Below are 22,915 nucleotides of genomic sequence, written 5' to 3'. Positions count from 1 at the left end.
CGTCTCTGGCACAGTTGGCATTCAAACTACGTTCTGTGCCTGAGCAACAAACAAGAAATACTCGAAACATTTTTCTAAACTCACGTAAGAAAGAAAACTAAATATATCTAATTTACTATTGAAAACAAAACAAAACGATTTTAATGGCTGCAACAGATTAAACAGTTTCTATGTCATGCATTTAAATCCGCACTCCAGCGCAGTGGGCAATTAAACTATGCGAGCACCTGAACCACACACAAAAAATACTCCAAACATTTTTCTAAATGAACTTAATACAGAAACTAAACGAAATATAATTTGCCATTAAAAACAAAACGGAACTATTTTAATGTGAGGCGCGCCGCTTCCGGCTCGTGCTGATCTGTAGTTTATTAGTTTATTAACTGTTAATTCTGAGTGTGTCCATATTGCACCAAAATGTGACGCTGCACTCCCTTGGGTCCGCGGCAACACACCCGCCACGCTTGAAGTTGATTGGATGAACGGTTGTCGACATAATAAAAGTGCAAACAGACAGACCGACACAGAGATTCATGCCTTTATTAGGGAGAAGCATATGTTCAATAACGTTAATACAACGTCCCCTCCCTCCGAAGCTTCGAATATTCGATGTCGATTACTACCGAAGCTTCGAAGCTCAAAAAATGGTATTCGGTACAGCCCTAATAGATAGACGGCTTCTAGCTGTGGGACGTGGCACGACTCGATAGTCGTCCCGTCTGGTGAGTACAGACACGGGCTAAACGCTGCGTCAGTGAATCTCTGTCAGACAGCACAGCATCTGTATTAACTTCTCTTTGGTGCTTGAATGAACAAAAACACACAAGATTATGCCAGAAAGCACGTTTTGTCTAGCATTTTTGTAAGCACAGACAACAACATGTTAACTAAAATCCTAAATGAATGCGTAAAGAGAAGCTCTTAAAGGGGCCACGCTCTTAAACCTGCTGCTGTGACTCCTGTCACTAATGTTCATCAAAGAACAAAAGAAAAGAGGAATTCAATGTGTTTTGTAGCTTTAATTCTGTATTTAATTCAGAATTTAGCATTAACCACTGTAAAGTGTTTCAGAACGTAATTCAATTTCTGTATATTTCCTACCTGTTAGACACCAGAGCTCTCAGTTTTACTGTACTTCAATGTTAAACGGCTATAATTAATGTTCAAATAATTTAATGGCGACATCAGTTGCAGTACTAATATCAGAATGTTGCCTTTTATTCATAAACCAATGCTGTTAAAGAAATCTGATGTTTCTACATTCATTTGGAGATTAAACGTGAAATGATTAGAATGTGAAAGTATATTTAAAAACATTAATGTTATGTGCAATTAATCGTGATTAATCACAGAAACAATGTGTGATTAATCAGATTCATTTTTTTAATCGATTGACAACACTTGAAGTAATATTGGAAACACAATACAGTAACATTAGTGAATGCTCTTTGAACTTTTTCGGTATATATCAATATGATAGATACTTAATTGTATTTTATTTTTATCTTAATCTGTATTTGTGCAGAATGATTATATTTATCTGTCCTGTGCTTTGGCAATGTAAAATGTGTTTTATCATGCCAATAAAGCTTCTTTGAATCTTGAATGCTTTAGCAATGAACTTATGAATGAGCAGTAACGTTTTTTCTGCATTTAATATACGTGTTATTTTGTTACTTTTGATTATTTTAAAATGTACGAGTAAATGCTGACATTAATATGAACTAAAATGATAAATGCTGACGTCCTATTCACTGTTAGTTCATGTTAACTACTGCGTTAACTCAGATGATTTTCTATTTATTGTGGTGTCTTTACATCAATAAGCCATCTATTCCATATTCAGGGTTTAAGGTTTATTGTAATCTTTGGTATGGGAAATGTTATAGTGATGTGTGGCTTAATCTATTCATTAAGAAAAAAACCTTAGCTTTGTATACTGTGGTAGGCTATTTGAGACCAGTTTTATTGCACTTAAGCTGTTTGTTGTCCTTATGTTGTTCCGATTGCTCCCATTGTTTACCTCATTTGTAAGTCGCTTTGGATAAAAGCATCTGCTGAATGACTCAATGTAAATGTTAAGAATAGTGCAGTAGGTTTGTTTTCATTTGTAAAAAATATATAAAAGGCCCCTATCAGTATAAAGGACATGCTCATGATCATTGTTTTTCTTACATAGCTCTCTTAAAAAAAGCATGAAGTCATAATATGAAATAATAATGTGTGTTTTGAATGTGAAATGGCCTGTTAAAGTGCATATTATCATTAGGACTGATTTGTGTTGATACCTTTGAAACAGATTCACAGCATCTGCAGTAGTCCGTCTGCATCAGGAAAACCGCCACGGCTCTGTCTCATAACACACATCACGCGTGACCGTGAAAGCATGTCAGGTGTGTGTGGTCTATATGAAACATCGCATTATGATCAGTGCGCCATCTGAGGCTTCAAACCCGTGCGCTCACCAGGACAAATGAAAGCAGTTTAGAGGGCGCTCTCGCATTTATTTAAAAAAGTGTTCAATAAAATATACACCATTTACAAAACAGCGTTTGGCAACACGTCTAGAGGCCGTTTATCTGTCCTGTACTCTGGTGTCAAAATACATCAGTATCGGTTTTCTGGTTTACATCCGTTTAAAAACCGATCTTCACAATAACTCCAGAGTACAATACAACAGCCTGCTGGCCGCACGCACACACACACAGAGGGATAGAGATACCATACAAAAATAAATCAAATAGCATATGTTTCATATAGATCGAAGATTCTGTAATATTCCGAATGGCAGGTCGGATGGCCGTAACAGAAGCACAACAGCTATCATGCGGTCGCATGGCCACTGACAACATAAACATCCGTATGCATGAAACTAAAGCTTGACGTGTGCAGTATTGAGCTTGACAGTCTATAGCAGCAGATGAAAACACCCATCACCTGATAACGGTCTGTCCAAACCCAGTGACCCGTCTACCTCCAAAAACACTTTTCCTGTGTGTGCGTGTGTATGTAGATATTTCATGTATGATTCGAATGAAAGCTCATACTAAATCTCGTTTACCTTCTCCACAGAAACCCGACGGTGAGCTCATGTAAAGAAGCTGAAATATCCAGATCCTTTCATCTCATGAAGCCCCATACAGCGCGCAATGTTAAAAGTGTAGGTTGTTTTTCAACCACTCGGGTTCTTAAGAAACTCAGAAGAGTTCATCCAAAACATGTCATGGCAAATCTTTCTTGAATCGGCAGAAAACAAAAGAAGATATTTTGAACCCCACTGTATGAACACAAAACCGCTGAGACATTTCTCAAAATATCTTCTTTTGTGTTCCACTGAATAAAGACTCGCAGATTCACAGCCACGTGAACAACGATGACAGAATTTGGATTTGGGGCTGAACTGCATTTAAATCCCGTTTTCATCTCTACAGAACTTGCCGTGCAGTGCGCTCTAAAAGTCTGAGAATACATTGACATTAGAAACAGTGTTTGACACTCTAAAAGCATGAAAAACACGTCTTTTTAAGACCACAAATCAGACGAACAGGTTTCTTTCTCCTTTGTTCAACGCGGCAGTTTTACGCGCGTCGAATGGGAGACGATTTGATTTCAAATGCTCCGGTTGTTACGCTGATGACGGCTTCGCGTTTGTATTAAGTGACTTTCAAAGCGCGCTGATGACAACGATAAGAGTGTAGACAGTCGGTCACTGTGTTTTGAAAGCAGCCGGTGACTTCGTTGTCAGGTGTGAAAAACAAAACAAAACACAGACCTGAAGAACTTTTTTGTGTGAAGCATATAGAGTGAAGAGAAAGAGAGAGACTGTCACTGGGATTTGTGAAACACAGCCAAAGACTTCATTGTAAAGACAGAAGTGTGGGTAAAAAACGCCACAGAGCACTCGTCCGTCGACATACTAAACGTAAACATACGACTAAACGTGAAGCACGACCGCTTTAGAACCTTCGACGTCGCTCCGGTAGCGCTCTAGCCAGTCTCTGAGTTCGGATAATCGGTAGCCCTCCGGGCCCCTGCCGCCCTGATACACGACCCGCTGGTCCTTCAGTATGTAAAGGCGCTCGAAGTACGCGCCGTACGCCGAGTTGGACGAGTTGTCCATGGTGTCCACGGCCACGGCGCTGCCCTGCACGTCCAGGAGGCGCGCGGCGCGCAGTCTGTCCTCTAGGCAGCGGTGCCGGGGGATCTGGTAGGGCGCGTCGGAGCTCACCCAGCCGTCCGACGGATGCGCCTCCTCGATGTACACCAGCAGCGAGTCCGCGATTTCCGCGTACTGGCGGACTACGCGCTGGTACGCCGACAGGCGCGTCATGAACGGCGGTCAGGAGCAGCTGCCGAAGTTCAGGATGAGGGGTCTCTTGCCGCGAGCGTAGTCCAGGATCCGGTGCGCCCGATCGCTGTCGTCCAGGGGTACCACCTCGGTGTTGGGCGCCGCGCCGCCGACGTGCGCCGACTTGAAGAAGTCCAGCTTGTGTCCGTACCACACGGCGCGCAGCGACTCGAGCGTGAACATCTTGTTGGAGTCGGAGACGCAGAGCGGCGGGTCGTCGGGACTCGTCTCGCGCATCTTCATCAGCACCTTCCTCCGGATGCACAGGAAGTCCAGCAGCCAGAGCATCACGGCGGCCACGAGGAAGCGGGGCAACAGCATCAGGCACGCGGCGGCGTTTTTCAGCGTCCTCGCCGCGTGGACACCTGCGGAGCCTTGCAGCATCTCCGCCCCCCCCATCCGGAGCAGCGGCGGCGGCAGCAGCGCTGTGATGGATGAACGCGTGTGCACGACCGCGTACTGGATATACACACACACACACACACACACACACACTCTCTCTCTCTCTCTCTCTCTCTCTCTCTCTCTCTTTATCTTTCCTTCTCTCCAGCTCCCGGTGCCGCTTTTTATAGGACTAGTAAGGATTTGAATGGAAAACAACACGCCTCCGCGCTCGTGCCGCCTCCTCACATGGAAGGGATTACCTCCCGTCAACTCCCGTGTCTCGATGAGCGAGCGAGAGAGAGAGAGAGAGAGAGAGAGAGAGAGAGATGCGAGCTGATCGCTTCATTGCCGGACTCTTCCGCTTTTTAATGCTTTACTGCTTTAAATGCATCCCGAGAAAGCGATCAGACGCATCGAGCTGCTCATTCAATTATTTGACAAACGACAGGTTCACTTCTTAATGCACGACATATTTTGCATGCACGCTCTTTTTAATGCATGCAATGAGTGCAGTGAAGTTTGGCAACTGTTTAATGCAACTTTTTAAGAAATCATACATTAAATCTTTTTAGAAAAAACCAAAGCGCTACATGCTGAATTGCCAATTGCTCTTTTTAATGCAGCACTGGTTTAAATTCATGCAACAGCATTGTGCTGCCCGTTTGATTTTTGGACGAATGATAGATCAACTAGATTTGAATGTATCGCTGGTTGAAATGCATGCAACATTTAGTAAAGCCTATTTTTTAGATTTGTGTAGCACTGTTTAATACATTGGTTTTGTTGCATCTTGAAATGATGCATGAAATCTTAAGAGATATCAAGAGATTAATGCAGTATGATGCTCTTTATCAATGCATTGATGCGTTAAATGCAACATGATTTCAAGAAATGTCGTAAAAATGCATGCGTCGTGCTGCTTATTAGATTCTTTCACAAACTACAGGTGCGCTTTTTATGCCTGACATTTTACTGCATAGTTGAGAAAAATTGCAAGGTTAATTTCTCTTTTTACAGTGTTGCATTCATGGTTTTAATGCATTGTGACAGGTCTTAATGCTATCTTCACAACTCTGATACAGGTTTACCATGAACAGCACGCACACACGCGATGAACTCTGATCAGTATTTGTTGTTTGTCTGTTTCTGAGCACGTTCAGTGGATTTGTTTTCTTGATATAATATGTCATGCAGTACAGGATCATGACTTTAAATCTCAGTTTTACCTCTTCCACAGAAACCGGTTTACCTCCAAACACAATCTGATGCCTGTCGTACAATCCTCCACACAGTTTCATCAGATAAATCGTTTTGAAAGACTGTCCGATACATTTGATCTACTGAAGCAAAGAAACACTGGACATTTCTAACACAATGAATGAAAACGATTTGATTTATTCAGTACACTACTCTAAAATACAGCACTGTAAAGCCTGATAAGTTAAGATAAGATAAAACAATTCATTTTGAATAAACTTCATTTATCATTTTACATATACTTGAGTTTCACTTATCGATGATGTCATGAAGGAACAACAGGCAATTACAGCTGTAGCATTATTAATGTAATGCCTTCAGATATGATTTGAAATGAGTCTGTTTTCCTCCTAAGCAAATGCTCTACTCGTCTGCACAATGGTAACCTCATTCACATCACTAATGTCCCAAAACTCTTTAAATCACTGAATACTATGAGCCTCCTCCCATTGTAATTTTGATATAAATACATAAAATAACACTTTACTTCGAGATTTACTTCCATTATCCAGTCCACACAAAGCATGCTGGGAATCGCTCTGACGTCATTGGAAGATATAATTAATTTTTTTGAGTTAAGTGACTTCTTATTTTTGTGTCCTTGGAACTCAAGATATCAAAATAGTTGAACACAGTTTGCTTATTTTTGATGAGTAGATTATACTGTTCGGGAATACAGTGAGTGTGACGGTATTAAGGAGGAGAAGAACATCATTTATGAAATATTGCAACATTGTTTGTACCTTCAACAACAGTGTTCCATTGAGTTTTGTAGACTTTGTCAACATGAAACCACATTTGTCAATGAAAAAGTGTGTGTGTGTGTGCGCGTGCGTTATGACTGTCAGCTTCCGTCTATCCAAAGTGATAATATGACATGCACAAGTAGACTTTTGGTTTGTTTTCCGTTATTATTTTCTCCGTTTTTTATGAGCTCTGTCTGTACATCCAGAAATGCTTGGATTGTTTTTTACAGCGTTGTCATCCCGCCTAACTGAGATACTTTCCCAAAATTAAAAACAAATAAAAGCATGCTCATACAGTGTGTCTTCTGGCATGTCAGCTCCGGGTTTTTCAACAATAACACAACCATTACACGGGCCGTTCCGACTGTTAGAGGAAAACCATTCCTGACATGAACCGAAAGCTAACGTTACATTGGGAAAGCAGGTATTTGTAGATTGAAAACATGCCAACTGTTCTGAGAAACACAGAGTCATCTGAGCAGGAATGATTTTATTTCATCACTAATAATACGAACACAAAATGTACAATTCACACGATAGAGGCGCACAAGAGGGTGAGTGAATGTTGTCTGTTGGAACAGTTAATAAACACGATAGGGACTCTTAAACGCTCAATGAACTTCTGAGCTCTTGATGCTTTTAAAGCTGAATTTTGTTTCAGTGATTTCTGAGGAAAGAAAAGGTGAATAATGATAAATGGAAAGGTAAGATAAGCTGCCTCCATCACTACACGCTTGATTGAAATGTTCAGACAGACAGCATCGGGGGGTATATTGTGTTGCTATCTGCTGGGCAGGTCGCATTTCCACCCGTCTAGACGCCTGTTTTCTTGCGTTTCTTTCCCGTTGTGGCCTTAATAACGTTTGTGCTAATCGCATTGACGCACTTTGGACTTGTATGACAGCTTGCCCGGCACGCTCTACAGTTGTAGACGAGCGACAGATGCGAGGAAAGTCGTCAATATTTTTTTTTAGCTGAAATATGCTGTTGGCTCTTAACCCTGTTACCTCCTGTAAACCCTGCTAAGAACTTGGCATGGATTCTTGGGTCAAACGAGGACAGCCGAGAATAGCACAAACAGCCCAGTGCCTGCAGCAAACTTAAAAGACTGGTGGAAATCCTGAGCCACAACTACCGTTCCACAGAAATCCAGCCCGCGCTCTTCATTAACACACACTCGCATCTTCAGCTTTCAGTTCTGGCCTCGTTTCCTCTTCACGTGTTTCATCCTCTCGTTCTTGCTTAGCCGGGGAAGCTGAGAAGGATCGAGGTAGCATAGCAACCGTCATCAAGGCCCGGTCGGGATTATCCCGCTCAAAAGCAGCAGGATATCGTTTAGCAGAGGTTTTTTTTGTTTATCCAGAGAGTGTGGCATTGAGGAACGTCCAGAGCTCAGAAAACAAATCGAGAATCTGAATAGAGCTTGTTAATCGACGTCACGCCGCGTTGAATGTTGCGCCATCTTGGGAGGATGGCTGCCAGTGCGTTCAATGCAGTGATTAGTTTTTCCTGTTTGATAAGGAAATATAACTACGGTAGGTCGATCTTGCTGTGTTAAAAACTGCAATAGTATTACGCAGAGTCGTTCATGGAAAAGCCCCTGGTTCTTTATCTTTCAATTTCTCAATATATCAAACAAAACAAGTAACGGTACATATCAAAACAATAATAGCAGTGGAGTATGATCCTCCCAAGATGGCGGCTCCACCGCAACATAGGGCGTGACGTCAGCTTCACATTCTCTATAGAGTAAGTGCTGTCAGTGTTAACAATGCTGTTGTATAATCAATAGGCCTTTAACAACATCGTGGTCGATATATCATGATATATGGTCGATTGTAAACGTTCCGATATGTATTTTATTTATCCTGTTGATGTGCGTTTTTATTTTGTGCTTTCGAATGCTCTAAAAAGTTGAGCTGTCTTTCACTGGGTTCACACCAAACGCGAATTAAGCGTTTTGTGCGAGTACAATTATTAAGTCAATGCAATGCGAACTCGCAGCAGGCATGCTGGGTTCACACCAAACGCGAACAATCACGTTCCACGGTCTTTATTACACGTGGGAAAAGGTCGTTATTTTCGGATGAGTGACGCGAGCTGACAAATATCTTTCAACTTGCGCGGAAGACAAGATTGCCGCCCGATTTGCGTATTTGCATTGACTTATTTTTTTTTATTTACTCGCAGAAATCGCTTAATTCACATTCACTTAATTCACCCCCTATTAGTTTTAATATTGTTAAAATTCAGTTTTGCTATTTAGTGACAGACCTTTTTTCATTTGTATAATTTACATAAAGACAGTTGAATTAAACCTTTAACAGCTTGTACACAACATAAAATGTTATTAAAATGGTTGAATTTTTGAAAATTAAGCAGTTTTTTTTATTTCAAATAAAGAAGTCGAATTTTTAAATCTTAAATCTTGTGTATTGTTTGGAATCCCCTGATAATAACAAATGATGACAAATGGTACATTTGAGTTCTGACCGGGCCTTATTGCTTCATATATTATAAATACAAACATGTTTTAATTGTTTTAAAAGATCAACTGCGTGTTGTTTTATTTTTTTAACCAATAAAAAATAAAATGACAGTAAGTTATTTGCTCATGAGTTTTGTGCTGGAGGTCTGAGCGTGTGTTATCGCTGTGGTACAGGACAGAAGGGTCTCGCATTAATTATTCGTTTCATTTACATAATCTCTTTTGATCCAGGATTGCTGAAGCACATCTCAGTGTGCAGCCCTGCCGTACACCTCAGCTCACCTCAGCTCCTGCGGACGTCTCGTATCCGCCGCACACTGTCAAAGTCACATCATGACCCATCAAAGAGACGCAGAACACTGCCCGTCTTCATGAGGACAATCCCATAATGCATCACAACCAGCTCAGTGAGTGCGCACACGAGGTGAGAAAAATAAACTTCATTAAACAGGAGGAGCAAACATTTTTAATCATTACAAATGTAGGATGAACAGAAAGCGTCAATTCTCTGGTGGTGCATATTCTTTTATCGTTTCTATCGTTTGAGACTCGGGTAATGCAAGCGGACTCGTGTGTGTGTGTGTGTGTGTGTGTGTGTGTGTGTGTGTGCGTGCGTGCGTGCGTGTGTGACCTGAAATGACTGCATCACGTGAACACAGCTAGAGGAGAGAGAGAGAAATGATTGTGTCTGAAATAAGAAATTCTTTGTTACAACTAAACACAAAACTCTTACAACAACCTGTGCAAATGTCTTGATTTTACCTCCACTAAAACATATACAGTATAATATGCATAACATCTACTATATGCACTACATATATTAATGCAGAATTATTTTTTTATGACAGTTAAGCTCCCACTCACATTGCTTTCACATTCTGCATGTATTTGTTGTTGTGACTGTAGTTAAAAAGTGAATTAAAAATTGTAAAAGAAAATAAAGCGACACAAATTTGAGAATCGGCGCTCAACTGTTATGAAAATATATCATTTACATTTTAAAAATACTGAAGTAAAAAAACATATATATTTTCTTTCTTTGCAAATTTTACTTTTTACTCACAGTTTTTTCACTGGGCTGGGTTTTTATTAGCACAGAGTTTGTGTTTACATGCATGTACAGACAGAATTAAATGTAGTGAAATATAAAACAGCTGAACAGAAGGCCGTATTTTGACCCCAACATTCAGAAAGAGCCCTGAAACCAAATGTTCATGTTTTTGTTGCTTTATGCTTGAGGATTTATTTATATGTCCTTTATTTTGTTTTTCTAAGAGGAAGAAATGTTTGATTTGGTGATATGTTAATGAGCTGTAATAATTTAGGAAGTGGATTTCCTCCAGATAGTCTATTGATTGCAGGTCACTTGTTTGCCAAAGAAACATTGAGATTCTGAACTGATAAGGTGTTATTTTACCTAGTGAAAAACAGGAGCATGGAACATTTAACCTCATTTGACTTTTGCTTTCTCTGGTCTGAACGTCTGTTTCGTTTTGAGTACGTTTGGCTGATTTTGAAAACGCTCCTTACAGCAAATGTTGTAATACACAGATTGTGCAAACATTTACTACGTCCTGAAATGTATTCTCCAGTGCCGCTTCCGGGTAAGATGTGAAGAATGAAATGCCAAATGTTCCAGATTTTTTCCTCGCTGTGACGTCATTTACGAAATACTCAGAAATCTCTGTCTTTGATTCTTGCAGAAGTTTGCTTTAGTTCATCAGACTGTCTCGACTGACCCCGGTTGGTTTCTGATTGCAGTTAATGTGATTTTCAACGACTGTGAGCACTGCCAGATGTGACATCACAGCGACTGCAGGGGTCATTTAAGGTCATGACCGAACACAGGCCAACACACATACATGCAGAAACACACACACTCTCTCACACACGCACACGCACACATGTGCACACACACACACGCGCACACACACACACACACACACACGCGCACACACACACACACACACACACACGCACACACACACACACACACACACACACACACACACACACACACACACACACACACACACACACACACACACACACACACACACACACACACACACGCACTCACTCACTCACTCACTCACTCACTCACTCACTCACTCACTCACTCACTCACTCACTCACTCACTCACTCACTCACTCACTCACTCACTCACTCACTCACACACACACACACACACACACACACACACACAGGCTTTGGTTGACTATCTCTGTGGGGACAGTCCATAGGCGTAATGTTTTTATACTGTACAAACTGTATATTCTATCCCCTATCCCTAACCCTATCCCTAAACCTAAAGATCATAGAACACTTTTTGCATTTTTAGATTTGTAAAAAATATTGTTCTGTACAATTTATTAGCTTTTTTTCCCCTGTGGACCTCAATTTTGGTCCCCACGGTGACACGAGTACCCATGTGTTGGTGTGTATTCAGGTTTAGGTCCCCACCGGGATATACAAACATGAACACACACACACACACACACACACACACGCATGTATGCACACACACACATACTTGTATATATGGTTCACTAGGACTCTCCATAGACGTAATGATTTGTGTACCGTACAAACTGTAAATTCTATTCCCTTAACCCTAACATCACAGAAAACCTTTGACGTTTTTACTTTAAAAAAAAGATCATTTAGTATGTTTTTTAAGAGATTTAGTTTACGAGGACACAGGAAGAGTCCCCGTTAACCATGTTTACGTTGTTATACACATGTCATTACACAGATTTGTGTCCTCGTAAACCATGTATACAAGCACACACACACACATTTGTGCAGGAGTGTGTGCCGTGTTAGAGACAAACACAGTCTAATTCTTCACGTCTACAGAGAAACTCACTCACGCCGCTCATTTCCCGTTTGTGTTGCTTAAACAGATTTTCTATAACTGATGTTAGAAATAAAAGTGATTTTGTTATACAGGCGCTCACACAGAGACATTTATCAGCCGTCAACCCCGTGATCTGCAAAAGTGTTTGTGGTTACCAGAAATCCATCTGATTTGTTAGATTTCACCTAATTGCCCGAGTGTGACGCGGAGTCTCTTGTGTAAGCAGTGTAATGTGTTGTACATGTGTGTTGTGTTTAATTCTGCCAGTAATCACAGCTCTGGAGCGGTGGGTTTGTGAAAGCAACGACAGCTCGTGTATCTGGACCTGAGGGTCAGATGAGGACAGATTTGGTTAGATTAACATTAGCCATGAGCGTTGTGGGAACGCTTTTGTTGTGTAAGAGATGAATGAGCGGCTTGAAAATGCTTTCAAGATAATGATGTGAACCAGAATGACGCTTCCGCTTTGGAAACGACGCCGGTTCACAATGTTGCCATGGTGATATGCCACATGCTCGTCTATCTTTAACACAGACATCTGTCACCCTCGTCTTTCATTGTCTGTTCTGACGCTTTCAGATTTTTAACAAATACTTAAAGGCAAAAATCTGTTATCATTTATTCTTCCTCTGTGAGTCTTTCTTCAGTGGATCACAAGAGGAGATATTTTGGGAAACGTCTCAGTGGTTTTGTGTTCATGCAATGGAAGTCAATGGAGTTCAGTGTTATTTGATGATCGACATTCTTCAAAATATCTTCTCTCGTGCTCCAAAGAAGAAAGAAACTCGCACAGGTTTGACATGACACGATGAAATTATTTTCTCTTCACGAGCTGAAGAAACTGTGTGTTCACATCTGCTGCTCTTTTGAGAAGCACCCGTTAAACCAAACGTCCTCTCTGAACCTCTCGACCCAGTCGTGACCTCGTCTGAACCCCGACCCCCCCCCCCCCCGTGTCTCGATTAGAGTCGCTGCTCCCCTGGGCTCCAGCCAAAGTGCTGCTTTCACATTGCAAAGCTGTTTCCCATCACCCCTCCTCCTCCTCCTCCCGGCGTTCCCGACAGAAGACCCACGGTGAGCTGAGGTGCCCGGAGGATACTGAGCCATCGTTTTCTCATTTCCACCTCAAGCGCTGATTCATTACAACTCACTGCAAGAATGAACTGATCCTGTGCTGAATCACTGTCCGTCTCCATGTCGCGCCGATCGCTCCTGAAACAAGACGTTTAGTGCTGCGTCTGTATAATGTTCTTTTGCTCGGTATGAACCAAACAAATGAATCAATCAATCATGTTTTCTTGTGTGTGGTTGCCTGAGAGGGTGATGTGATGTTCAGAGGGGTTGCTAGGGCGTTGCTATGGGATTTCTGTACTACAGTGTACCTCAACAATCCAGTTTTGTCCAGTTTGCGGTGCCGTGTAGAGCGGTCAGAATTAAAAAACAAAATCTTGACCATCCAAACACCTTCCAGCCGCTCTGAATAGAGTAAAACTGAAGATTAAGTGCTGGACCTCTGTGTACTGAGATCTAGTTCTCTAGTAAACCCAGAATACATCACTAAATGAGATCTGAACTCTGTCACGGGCTGGTAGACGCTCGACGGCGGACGGGTGTATTTTAAGGGAAGAACTGCACGAGGTTAAGACGGGATTTACACGAGCGTTGAGACGATGAGCAGAGCTCAGTTTAACAGCATTTCGGGGAAAGATCGAAGGCAAAGTTCCTGCTGGTTTATTAGCGAGAAACACAATTCAAGTGCATTTCTGTAGCACTTTTCACAGACTGGTGTTGATGCAATGCAGCTTTACAAAACAAAACCAAAAATTATGATCGCAGAAGAGACACAAGAAATGAATCCGTAGAGAAAGAAGTCATATAAAACAGGAAATGATCAAATACATTTTTGCTACTTTTGCAGATGGTTACAGGTTCTTGACGGTTATAGAAATAAAATTCGTAGGTTTAAACTTAATGTGTTTCTCAGTTGTTTCGTTTTAGTTATTTCTCTAATCATATTTTAGGAAAATTGTGTCCGGCTATAAAAACAGAATATAGATTTTTAAATCGCAAGTCTAACACTGGGTTCACACCAAACACGAATTAAGCCTTTTACGGGAGTAAATTACATACAAAGTCAATGCAAAGACGCGTATAGTGACGCGATCTGACAGATATTTTCAACCTTCGCGGAAGACGAGATTGACGATATTGAGATTGAAAATAACGAACTTTTCCCGCGAGTAATAAAGAGCGTGGAACACGATTGTTCGTGTTTGGTGTGAACCCAGCATTAGGGGCTGTGTCCACCAAGGCGTTTCTGCCGGCGTACGGCGTGTTTTTTCAATTGTTTCCAATGGAAACGCCGCGTTTTTTGAAAACGCGAGCAGCTGGGTTTTTTTTCATCGACCGGGCACCAAGTGTTGAAAAATGCTCAACTTGTCGCAGAACGCCCAGCCTGCAGCGGGCGTTTTTCAGCCGCGTAAAAGCGCCTCAGTGGACACAGCCCCTAAGCAATGTTTGAGACATCGGTGAGATTTCTTGTGAATATTTCGGGGAGTTCACTGGTGTAGGGAGAAGAGCGGAGAGACTTTTATAAATGTCTCCATTTGAGCTCGTTGCTGTCAGGAGAAATAATTGAGATATTAAACACATAGCAATTGAGTCCACGGTTGATTATTTTAATGTTTGTATTAGTATTTCTCTTTTCTGTTGCCCTATTTTAACCGTTAAAGGTGGAAACAATCATCTATTCATGAAGGATGTGTGTGTTGTTGTAATGTTCGCACGTGTCAGATGAGTTTCCTTCTAGAATGATGCCGGACGAGAGCGTACGTGATGCTGCGCACCGTCACGTAAAACAAACCAATGGCGTGATTTGGAGGGACACGCTGTTTTTAAGCTATTTACGATATTTTGTGTGTGTGTGATGCGTCTGATAACACGTCTCATGACGTCTGATAACAAAACGTTGTTGCTCAGTTTGTTTAAACGTGCGTGTTGACACACTTGAATGGATTTCAGAATGTTTTTAGGACACATGCAGTGACTTTGACCCGAAGAGAAATAAAAACACACAGTCATGAGAGTGTGATTGTGTGAACTCACGAAGAGTCTGGAGGTGTAAACGAATGTGGATCGTAGAGGTCAAATCATCTGGATTTGATGAGAAATGTTTGAGTTCACATGAATAATATTGAATATTATAATAATAATATTGTCAATAATAATGTCTTTTGATTGACAGACTCAGTTTGACACATTGTTGACACCTCTTCTCAATTTCGGACTCTTTCCGTCTCACCAGGAGAAAGAACTGAGATATTAAAGAGATCTCTTGTGTGATTGGTGGATGGAGTTCAGTTCTTTTAATGGAAACTGTATGTGTTGACATAATCCGATAACATTGAGTTGTTGTTGGGTGACTTTAATAGTAGATGAGTGTAAACATGTTTCCAAATGTTTGGAGTGGAACATCGAGGTGATGAATTGTTTTTCCCTCCCGATGCTTGCGTCACATCACACGGGTTACATCAGTTTCGTGATCACCGTGACAGAGAGGTCATGTCATCAGCTGACCGGCAGGGAAGAGGGGAAGTGAGTTTGTTTGTTGTGTAAAGTCCAGTTGATGAAAGGGTGGATTGAGGACGGCTCAGTTCACTTCAAGAGAAACAGATAGCATCTCTTCACATCATTACACACTGCTGCCAATGCGCTGTGTTGTTCTGTATAGCTGTGTGACAGACGTGTGTAAAACATCGACGAGATTTACGACCAGCAAACTGTTTCTGGCGCCAAACTCTGTTGAATGAAGTCTTTGGACAAAACTGAGGCTGTTCTCAACCAACCGAAGAACATGTCATCATTATTTCCTCTCGTGTGTTTCAAATCTGTTTTTCAAGTCTTTCTTTAGCGAAACACAAGAGAAGATATTTTGAGGAATGTTTTTGTGTTCGTACAGTGGAAGTCAATGGAGTTCGGTGCTGTTAGATGATCAACGCTCTTCAAAATATCTTCTGTTGTGTTCTGAAGAAGAAAGAATATCCCATTGCGTTTCTCTTCAAAACAAAGAAGTTCTTTTTAGGTAAATCAAGACGACATAATGTGACTCGGTTTAAGACGGTGTTAGCTGGATCAGTGGTTGGTACGCATGACACAGTTTCCGGCGTTTGACCCTTCAGTTCTCTGTAATCTGATTGAGATAATCCAGTAAATCCATCATATATTCATGTGAACGTCCAGGAGGAACACAACACGTCTGCTTTTCGTCTTTTCATCTTTCACTCACGCTCAAAATAAGAAGGCTTTTATGTGCTTCTCAGTGGTGTAAGTACACTTGTAGTTGTTTGAACTCTCTTGATTGAGTTGTCTATTCAATCATTTTTTCACAGTTCGACGTATCGATGTTACGTTTATGTAACGAAAGCGTACAAGGACAAGTCTAGTAGTTTACATCAAAGTGTACTTAAAATGTTTTTAAAGTATTGAACTATAAATTCACATGTAGTATAGTTGCAGTGCTCAATGTTTACTACTAAGTACAGTATACTTAAAGGGACCAATACAGCACCATGAACTATTATAAGTGTACTACACAAATAACTTGATTTAAGTATACTAATGCTGCTAATGTTTGATCATTCCCACGTCTGATGTCATGACCTAGGCTCTTCCGCCCTGACGGCCTGCACCCCAGCAGCATCGGAGCGGATCTTCTGTCTGACAACATCTCAAAGACGCTACGCACCGTTTGACTACGTCTCCCAGCAGTAAGTCAAAACTTTAACCATAGTCTGTGTTCCTCCCACTCATCTGTTAGAAATGTTACTGCTTCCAAATGCATAGAGACTGTGTCTGTCCCCCGAATAATACTACAAAATAACAAAATAGCCAAATCTCAGAGAAAAAATCTAATCGTGATTAAACCTGAGGACAATGTAATAAACGACCAAAACAAACTCATAAAGTTCGGCCTACTTAATATTAGATCACTAAATTCAAAAGCAGTTATTGTAAATGAAATGATCACAGACAACAGTTTTGATATACTTTGCCTTACCGAAACCTGGCTTAAACCAAATGATTATTACGGTCTAAATGAGTGTACACCACCAAGCTACTGTTATATGCATGAGCCACGTCCGGTTGGTCGAGGTGGCGGTGTCGCAACAATCTTTAGAGACTTTCTTACTGTAACTCAGAGAACGGAGCATAAATTTAAATCATTTGAAGTGCTTGCGTTGAACATAATTGTTCCAATTGACAGTAAAAAACCATTGCTTTCTTGTACGTTGGCTACAGTGTATAGACCCCCTGGTCCCTACACTGATTTTCTGAAAGAGTTTGCGGACTTCCTATCGGACCTATTGGTTAACGTTGATAAAGTACTAATTGTCGGAGACTTTAATATCCACGTAGATAGTGCTAACGATGCATTAGCAGTGGCGTTTACAGAGCTATTACACTCTTTTGGAGTAACACAACACATCAATGGACCCACTCATCGATTTAATCATACACTAGACTTGATTATATCTCACGGAGCCGATCTAACCAATATAGATATTATACCTCAAAGCGACGATGTCACTGATCACTATCTTATAACATGTACACTGCGCACTGCAGAAATCAGCCGTTTAACTCGTTATCGACAGGGTAGAACAATTACCTCGACTACTAAAGATAGTTTCACAAAGAGCTTGCCAGATCTGACTCCTTTAATAACCATACCAATAAATATAGAATCGCTCGATGACATGACCAGCAAATTGGGCACTATTTTCTCTAATACATTAGAAGCTGTCGCACCTATGAAGTCAAAAAAGATTAATGAGAAAAACGCAGCACCATGGTACAATAGCACCACTCGCGCCCTTAAAAGAGAAACACGTAAACTGGAGCGCAAATGGAAACAAACCCAATTAGAGGTCTTTAAAATTGCGTGGAAAGAGAGTGCAAACTGTTATAAAAAGGCACTAAAAGCAGCAAAGGCTGAGCACCTCCGTAACCTCATAGAAACTAACAAAAACAATCCAAGGTTTTTATTTAGTACAGTTGCTAAACTAACAAATAAACAGACTTCACCTGACCTGGGTATTCCGCCGCACCTTGGTAGCAATGATTTCATGAATTTTTTTACAGAGAAAATCGAAAACATACGAGACAAAATAGTAAAAACTCAACCTCCAAGTCTGTCCTATAAATTAGTACCAACCATCGCCCCAAAAGAAAGGCTACAGTGTTTTTCACCTATAAAACAGGAAGATTTAATTAAACTTATTGCAACATCTAAACCTACAACTTGCTTATTAGACCCCATACCAACTAAATTATTAAAAGAGTTATTACCCGTTGCAATTGAGCCCATTTATAACATTATCAACTCGTCAATTAATCTAGGCCATGTCCCAGGAGCCTTTAAACTGGCCGTCATTAAGCCTCTTATCAAGAAACCAAACTTAGACCCCAATGAACTAGGAAACTATAGACCGATTTCAAATCTCCCTTACCTGTCTAAAATACTAGAAAAAGTAGTGTCCACTCAGTTGTGCTCTTTCTTACAAAATAATGACATACACGAAAAATTCCAGTCAGGCTTTAGACCGCATCATAGTACTGAAACTGCGCTCGTTAAAATTACAAACGACCTGCTTATAGCATCAGATAAAGGTAACATCTCACTCCTAGTCCTGCTCGACCTTAGTGCTGCGTTCGATACTGTAGACCATAAAATACTTCTAGATCGCTTACACAATTATACCGGTATTCAGGGACAGGCACTACAATGGTTCAGATCTTACTTATCAGACAGACATCAATTTGTCCATTTAAATGGGGAATCATCAAATCTAACGCAAGTAAATTATGGATTACCTCAGGGATCGGTTTTAGGACCCTTGCTATTCTCCATATACATGCTGCCCCTTGGAAACATTATTAGAAAACATGGAATTAGCTTCCACTGTTATGCAGATGATACTCAGCTATATATCTCATCAAGACCAGATGATTCCTTCCAACTATCCAAATTGGCAGAGTGCATCGACGATATAAAGCATTGGATGACTTGTAATTTCCTTCTTTTAAATTCTAATAAAACAGAAATATTACTTATCGGACCAAAGACACGTGAGCAGAATATTTCGGATTATGACCTGCAAATTGAAGGCTGCACTGTTACTCCAACAAATACAGTTAAAGACCTTGGCGTTATATTAGACAGCAACCTGTCATTTAAAAATCACATCTCAAATGTCACAAAAACAGCCTTCTTCCACCTTAGAAATGTTGCCAAATTGCGAAATATTTTATGTGTGGCTGACGCAGAGAAGCTTATTCATGCATTTGTGACCTCAAGACTTGACTACTGTAATGCACTGCTTAGTGGTTGTCCTGCAGCATCAATAAACAAACTACAGTTAGTTCAGAATGCAGCTGCCAGAGTTCTAACCAGGTCCAGAAAATACGATCACATAACCCCAATGTTATCAACCCTTCACTGGTTACCCATTAAGTATCGTATTGACTTTAAAGTTCTTTTAATTACTTATAAAGCCTTAAACGGTTTAGCCCCTACCTACATAACAGAGCTTCTACCACACTACAACCCATCACGCTCTCTAAGATCTCTAAACTCCAGACTTTTGATAACACCTAGAATAACTCAATCCACCAAAGGGGGCGGAGCTTTCTCATACGTAGCACCTAAACTCTGGAATAGCCTCCCCGATACTATTCGAGGGTCAGACACACTCTCCCTATTTAAATCTAGATTAAAGACACATCTTTTCAGCCAAGCATTCACTTAATGTATAATGAACAGCAGCTATGCTAATTATTCTGTTTCTGCCCTCGCCTCGGGATGCCCATCCCGATGTAGGGAGAGATTCCGCCAGGCCCAGATGAACGTCATATGCCCATCCCCAACTAGAGATTACGCCAGCTACATCGGAAAATCCCGTGCCATCCTCCTGCGAGAGCCTGCGGACTGACTGACCATCCCAGCTCCATCCAAGGCAATTCCATCACCACCCAAGAAAAAGGCGACCATCTGGCCGGCCCAGCTCAGACAATTCCATCCCCAACCGAGAGCAAAGACGGACTACCTGTCACATTAATGCTAAATTTACAATACTTGGTATTTAATGCTAAACTTACATCACACGGCAACAGTTTGAAGTTATGGCTGCACTCAGTGACTTTGATTGGAGGTAGCTGGGTGGGTGTTGTAGGGAGTGGGGGGGCTTGTTGGTTGTGGTTCGGGGTGTTTCATTTGTTGGGACTGTGTGGGTCTGGTCTGGTTGGTCTTGTTTTGTGGTCGATGTCGGACAACGGAAGAATAAAGTTAATTATGCCATTACTACTTTTCCCTGGTTGTCCCTCTGTTGTCTGTTGTTGATCGCGGAATGGGACCGGGTTGGACCTGCACGGTTTCGGCGGGTGGGGCTTCCTGGGTCGCGGCTCGTGGGCTCTCCCTGTTCTTCGTTGACGTTTGCTCGGTGGCTTTGGTCGGGGTCACTGAGTGCAGCTATGACACGTCAGAGGAGATCTGGCCCTCCCGGCTGAGCCTGGTTTCTCCCGAGGTTTTTTTTTCTCCATTTATTCATCTTTGGAGTTTGGGTTCCTCGCCACAGCAGAGCAGAGCAGTGTTGGCTTGCTCACTGGGAGACTGCATTTATTCATTTATTTATTAGATATTATTTATTATAATGATCTTGCTTGGTCTATAAACACCATGCACTGTGCTGTGTTTTACCTTTCTGTGTTTTTCTTATTTGCTCCTGTAAAACTGCTTTGGAACAATGCACATTGTGAAAAGCGCTATATAAATACAATTGAATTGAATTGAATATATACAGAACACCGCGTCGACACCAGACAATAGAATGCATTAGAACAAGCCGTGTGTCGTGTTGCGTCGCCCCTGTCTTGTCCGGTGTAGACACGGTGTAACACAGGAAACAAAAGAATATAAGATAAATATGAGACTAAAAGGATAAAAATATAAATAATGCACAAATATGCACGTGTGCCTAGTAAGCAGTGTTGGGGGTAACGCGTTACAAGTAACGTGCGTTGCGTAATCAGAGTACTTTTTAAGTAAAGAGTAATGTAACGCAGTTACTTTATGAATTTACATTGCAATACTCGAGTTACTTTGTTTTTCAAGTAACTCGAGTTACTTTTCAGTCCAATCATTGATTTATATGAACATTTTTTTAACTGCAGAAGTGAAATTCTGAATTAAAAGTAGTGCAGACATGATCGCTCATGCTTGCGCAGAAACAGTCGCTAGTCAGACATAGGCAGTGTTGCCATGTCTGCAGTGCTGCAGTGGTCCGGCTTCGTCTTTGTTACGCAAATCTGGCAACCCTTGACACAGCGATGGGAGGCGGAGCTATAGTGTGGCCGCACTCGCCACCATGGACAAAATGCCTGCAAATGCCGGTCATGCTCAATAGATAACTTTCAGATGGTGAAATTAGCGCAAGTCATGACACGCAAAAGCAATCAATGGTCTCATGCCTCGTGAATGTAAACATAAGCTGTGTTCGACTGTTTGTGGCGCTGCACGCACAGATCTGCAGATTTAAATGGGCGTGGTCACTGGTTGGGGAGTGGGCGGAGCACGGGAGAAAGAGAGGAAACAACTGTCATCTGTTAGTCTCCTCACCAAATACCAGCATATACCTGTATACAACATAATATGTTAAATGTCATTTTCCCCTCAAAATAATATTATATTAGTAATATATTATATGTTAGATTAATCATAATTTCGTATAACACTATCGAGTTGTTTTGGCTCAACGAAGTGCTTTTTTTAATCTAAAAAAAACCATATTTGCCGGCCAAAGATCCTCCTTTTCCCACACAGTGTTATACGACTGGAAACGACTCTGCCGTCCCAAAAGCTCACCGGCGCTATCTTGTGCAACTAGCCGCGCTGTCAAAACACAATAAATATGGAGAGTGACAGCGACGTTAGCAGTGTCAACAGTAGGTGGAGGAAATATTTGAAATGTGTTTTTTAAAGAAAATAAAGGTGTGTTATTGGCTATATAGGATTGTTAAATGCATTACAGTGCTAAACACTAAAGAACAGCAAAGTCTGGAAAAGCATGAGCATCAGTTAGGTGAGGAAAAGTAACGCTTTCCACAAAAAGTACCCAAGTAACACGTGTGTGAACATCGAGTATATGAGATGATTTTAACTTCAGGTACGCAGAAGGCAGTGATGTTTCAGGCGTGTGATTGGTCCGTACTGAAATCTCCTGCGGCCAGTCTAAAGATCAATGGAGGACAGAGCGCTGCCAGCGTTTCCCTCTCGTCTGAGCTCTTGTGTTCTCTTTCTTCTTCTGTTTATGTAGGAGTGTCAGATCAACAGGGTTTCTCCCGCACCGCCGCTGTCCTCCGTCAGGCTTTATTATTACGTAATATCAAAGAAACCACGGTAGGAAGCGAGCGGCAGGGTTTTTTTGACACGCAGCGACCTAAATTCACCCGGCGCTGCGGGAGGAGGCGGGCTGCGGATCTCTGGCGGTTCACGTCGGGTCACACAATCATCTGTTAAGAGCTTTGAGGGGTGGAACTGCTTTAAAAGAGCGAGAGCAGATTCCACTGCAGTCTTTGCTGGATCATCGCAGCGTCTGAAAGGCTTTAGGGCTGACGTTCGCTCCAGCTCGTGTGGCCTTCTGGATAGAACCGGGAAGTCGTTCTTTAAGAAGGTTCTGCAGATAAACACGCTGTGAAATGCACAGATCTGAGATGTACGACGGCTTCTTTACTTCAGAATGTCTTATTGAAACGGCCAACACGAGCGTTATTA

General features: G+C 41.5%; 1 protein-coding gene across 1 annotated transcript; it reads right to left on the bottom strand.

Moving 5' to 3' along the window:
- Positions 1 to 2,488: 2,488 nt before the first annotated feature.
- Positions 2,489 to 9,010, bottom strand: dio3b (iodothyronine deiodinase 3b). Its single transcript, XM_057353297.1, has one exon. It carries the CDS (start codon positions 4,748 to 4,750, stop codon positions 3,938 to 3,940), a length of 813 nt encoding a protein of 270 aa, XP_057209280.1. The 5' UTR covers positions 4,751 to 9,010; the 3' UTR covers positions 2,489 to 3,937.
- Between the last annotated feature and the right edge of the window lie 13,905 nt (positions 9,011 to 22,915).

Source organism: Triplophysa rosa, linkage group LG15, assembly GCF_024868665.1.
Source record: "Triplophysa rosa linkage group LG15, Trosa_1v2, whole genome shotgun sequence".
Taxonomy (NCBI): Eukaryota; Metazoa; Chordata; class Actinopteri; order Cypriniformes; family Nemacheilidae; genus Triplophysa; species Triplophysa rosa.
The sequence above is the reverse complement of the archived record's forward strand: the minus strand, read 5'-3'. Positions and strand labels throughout refer to the sequence as shown.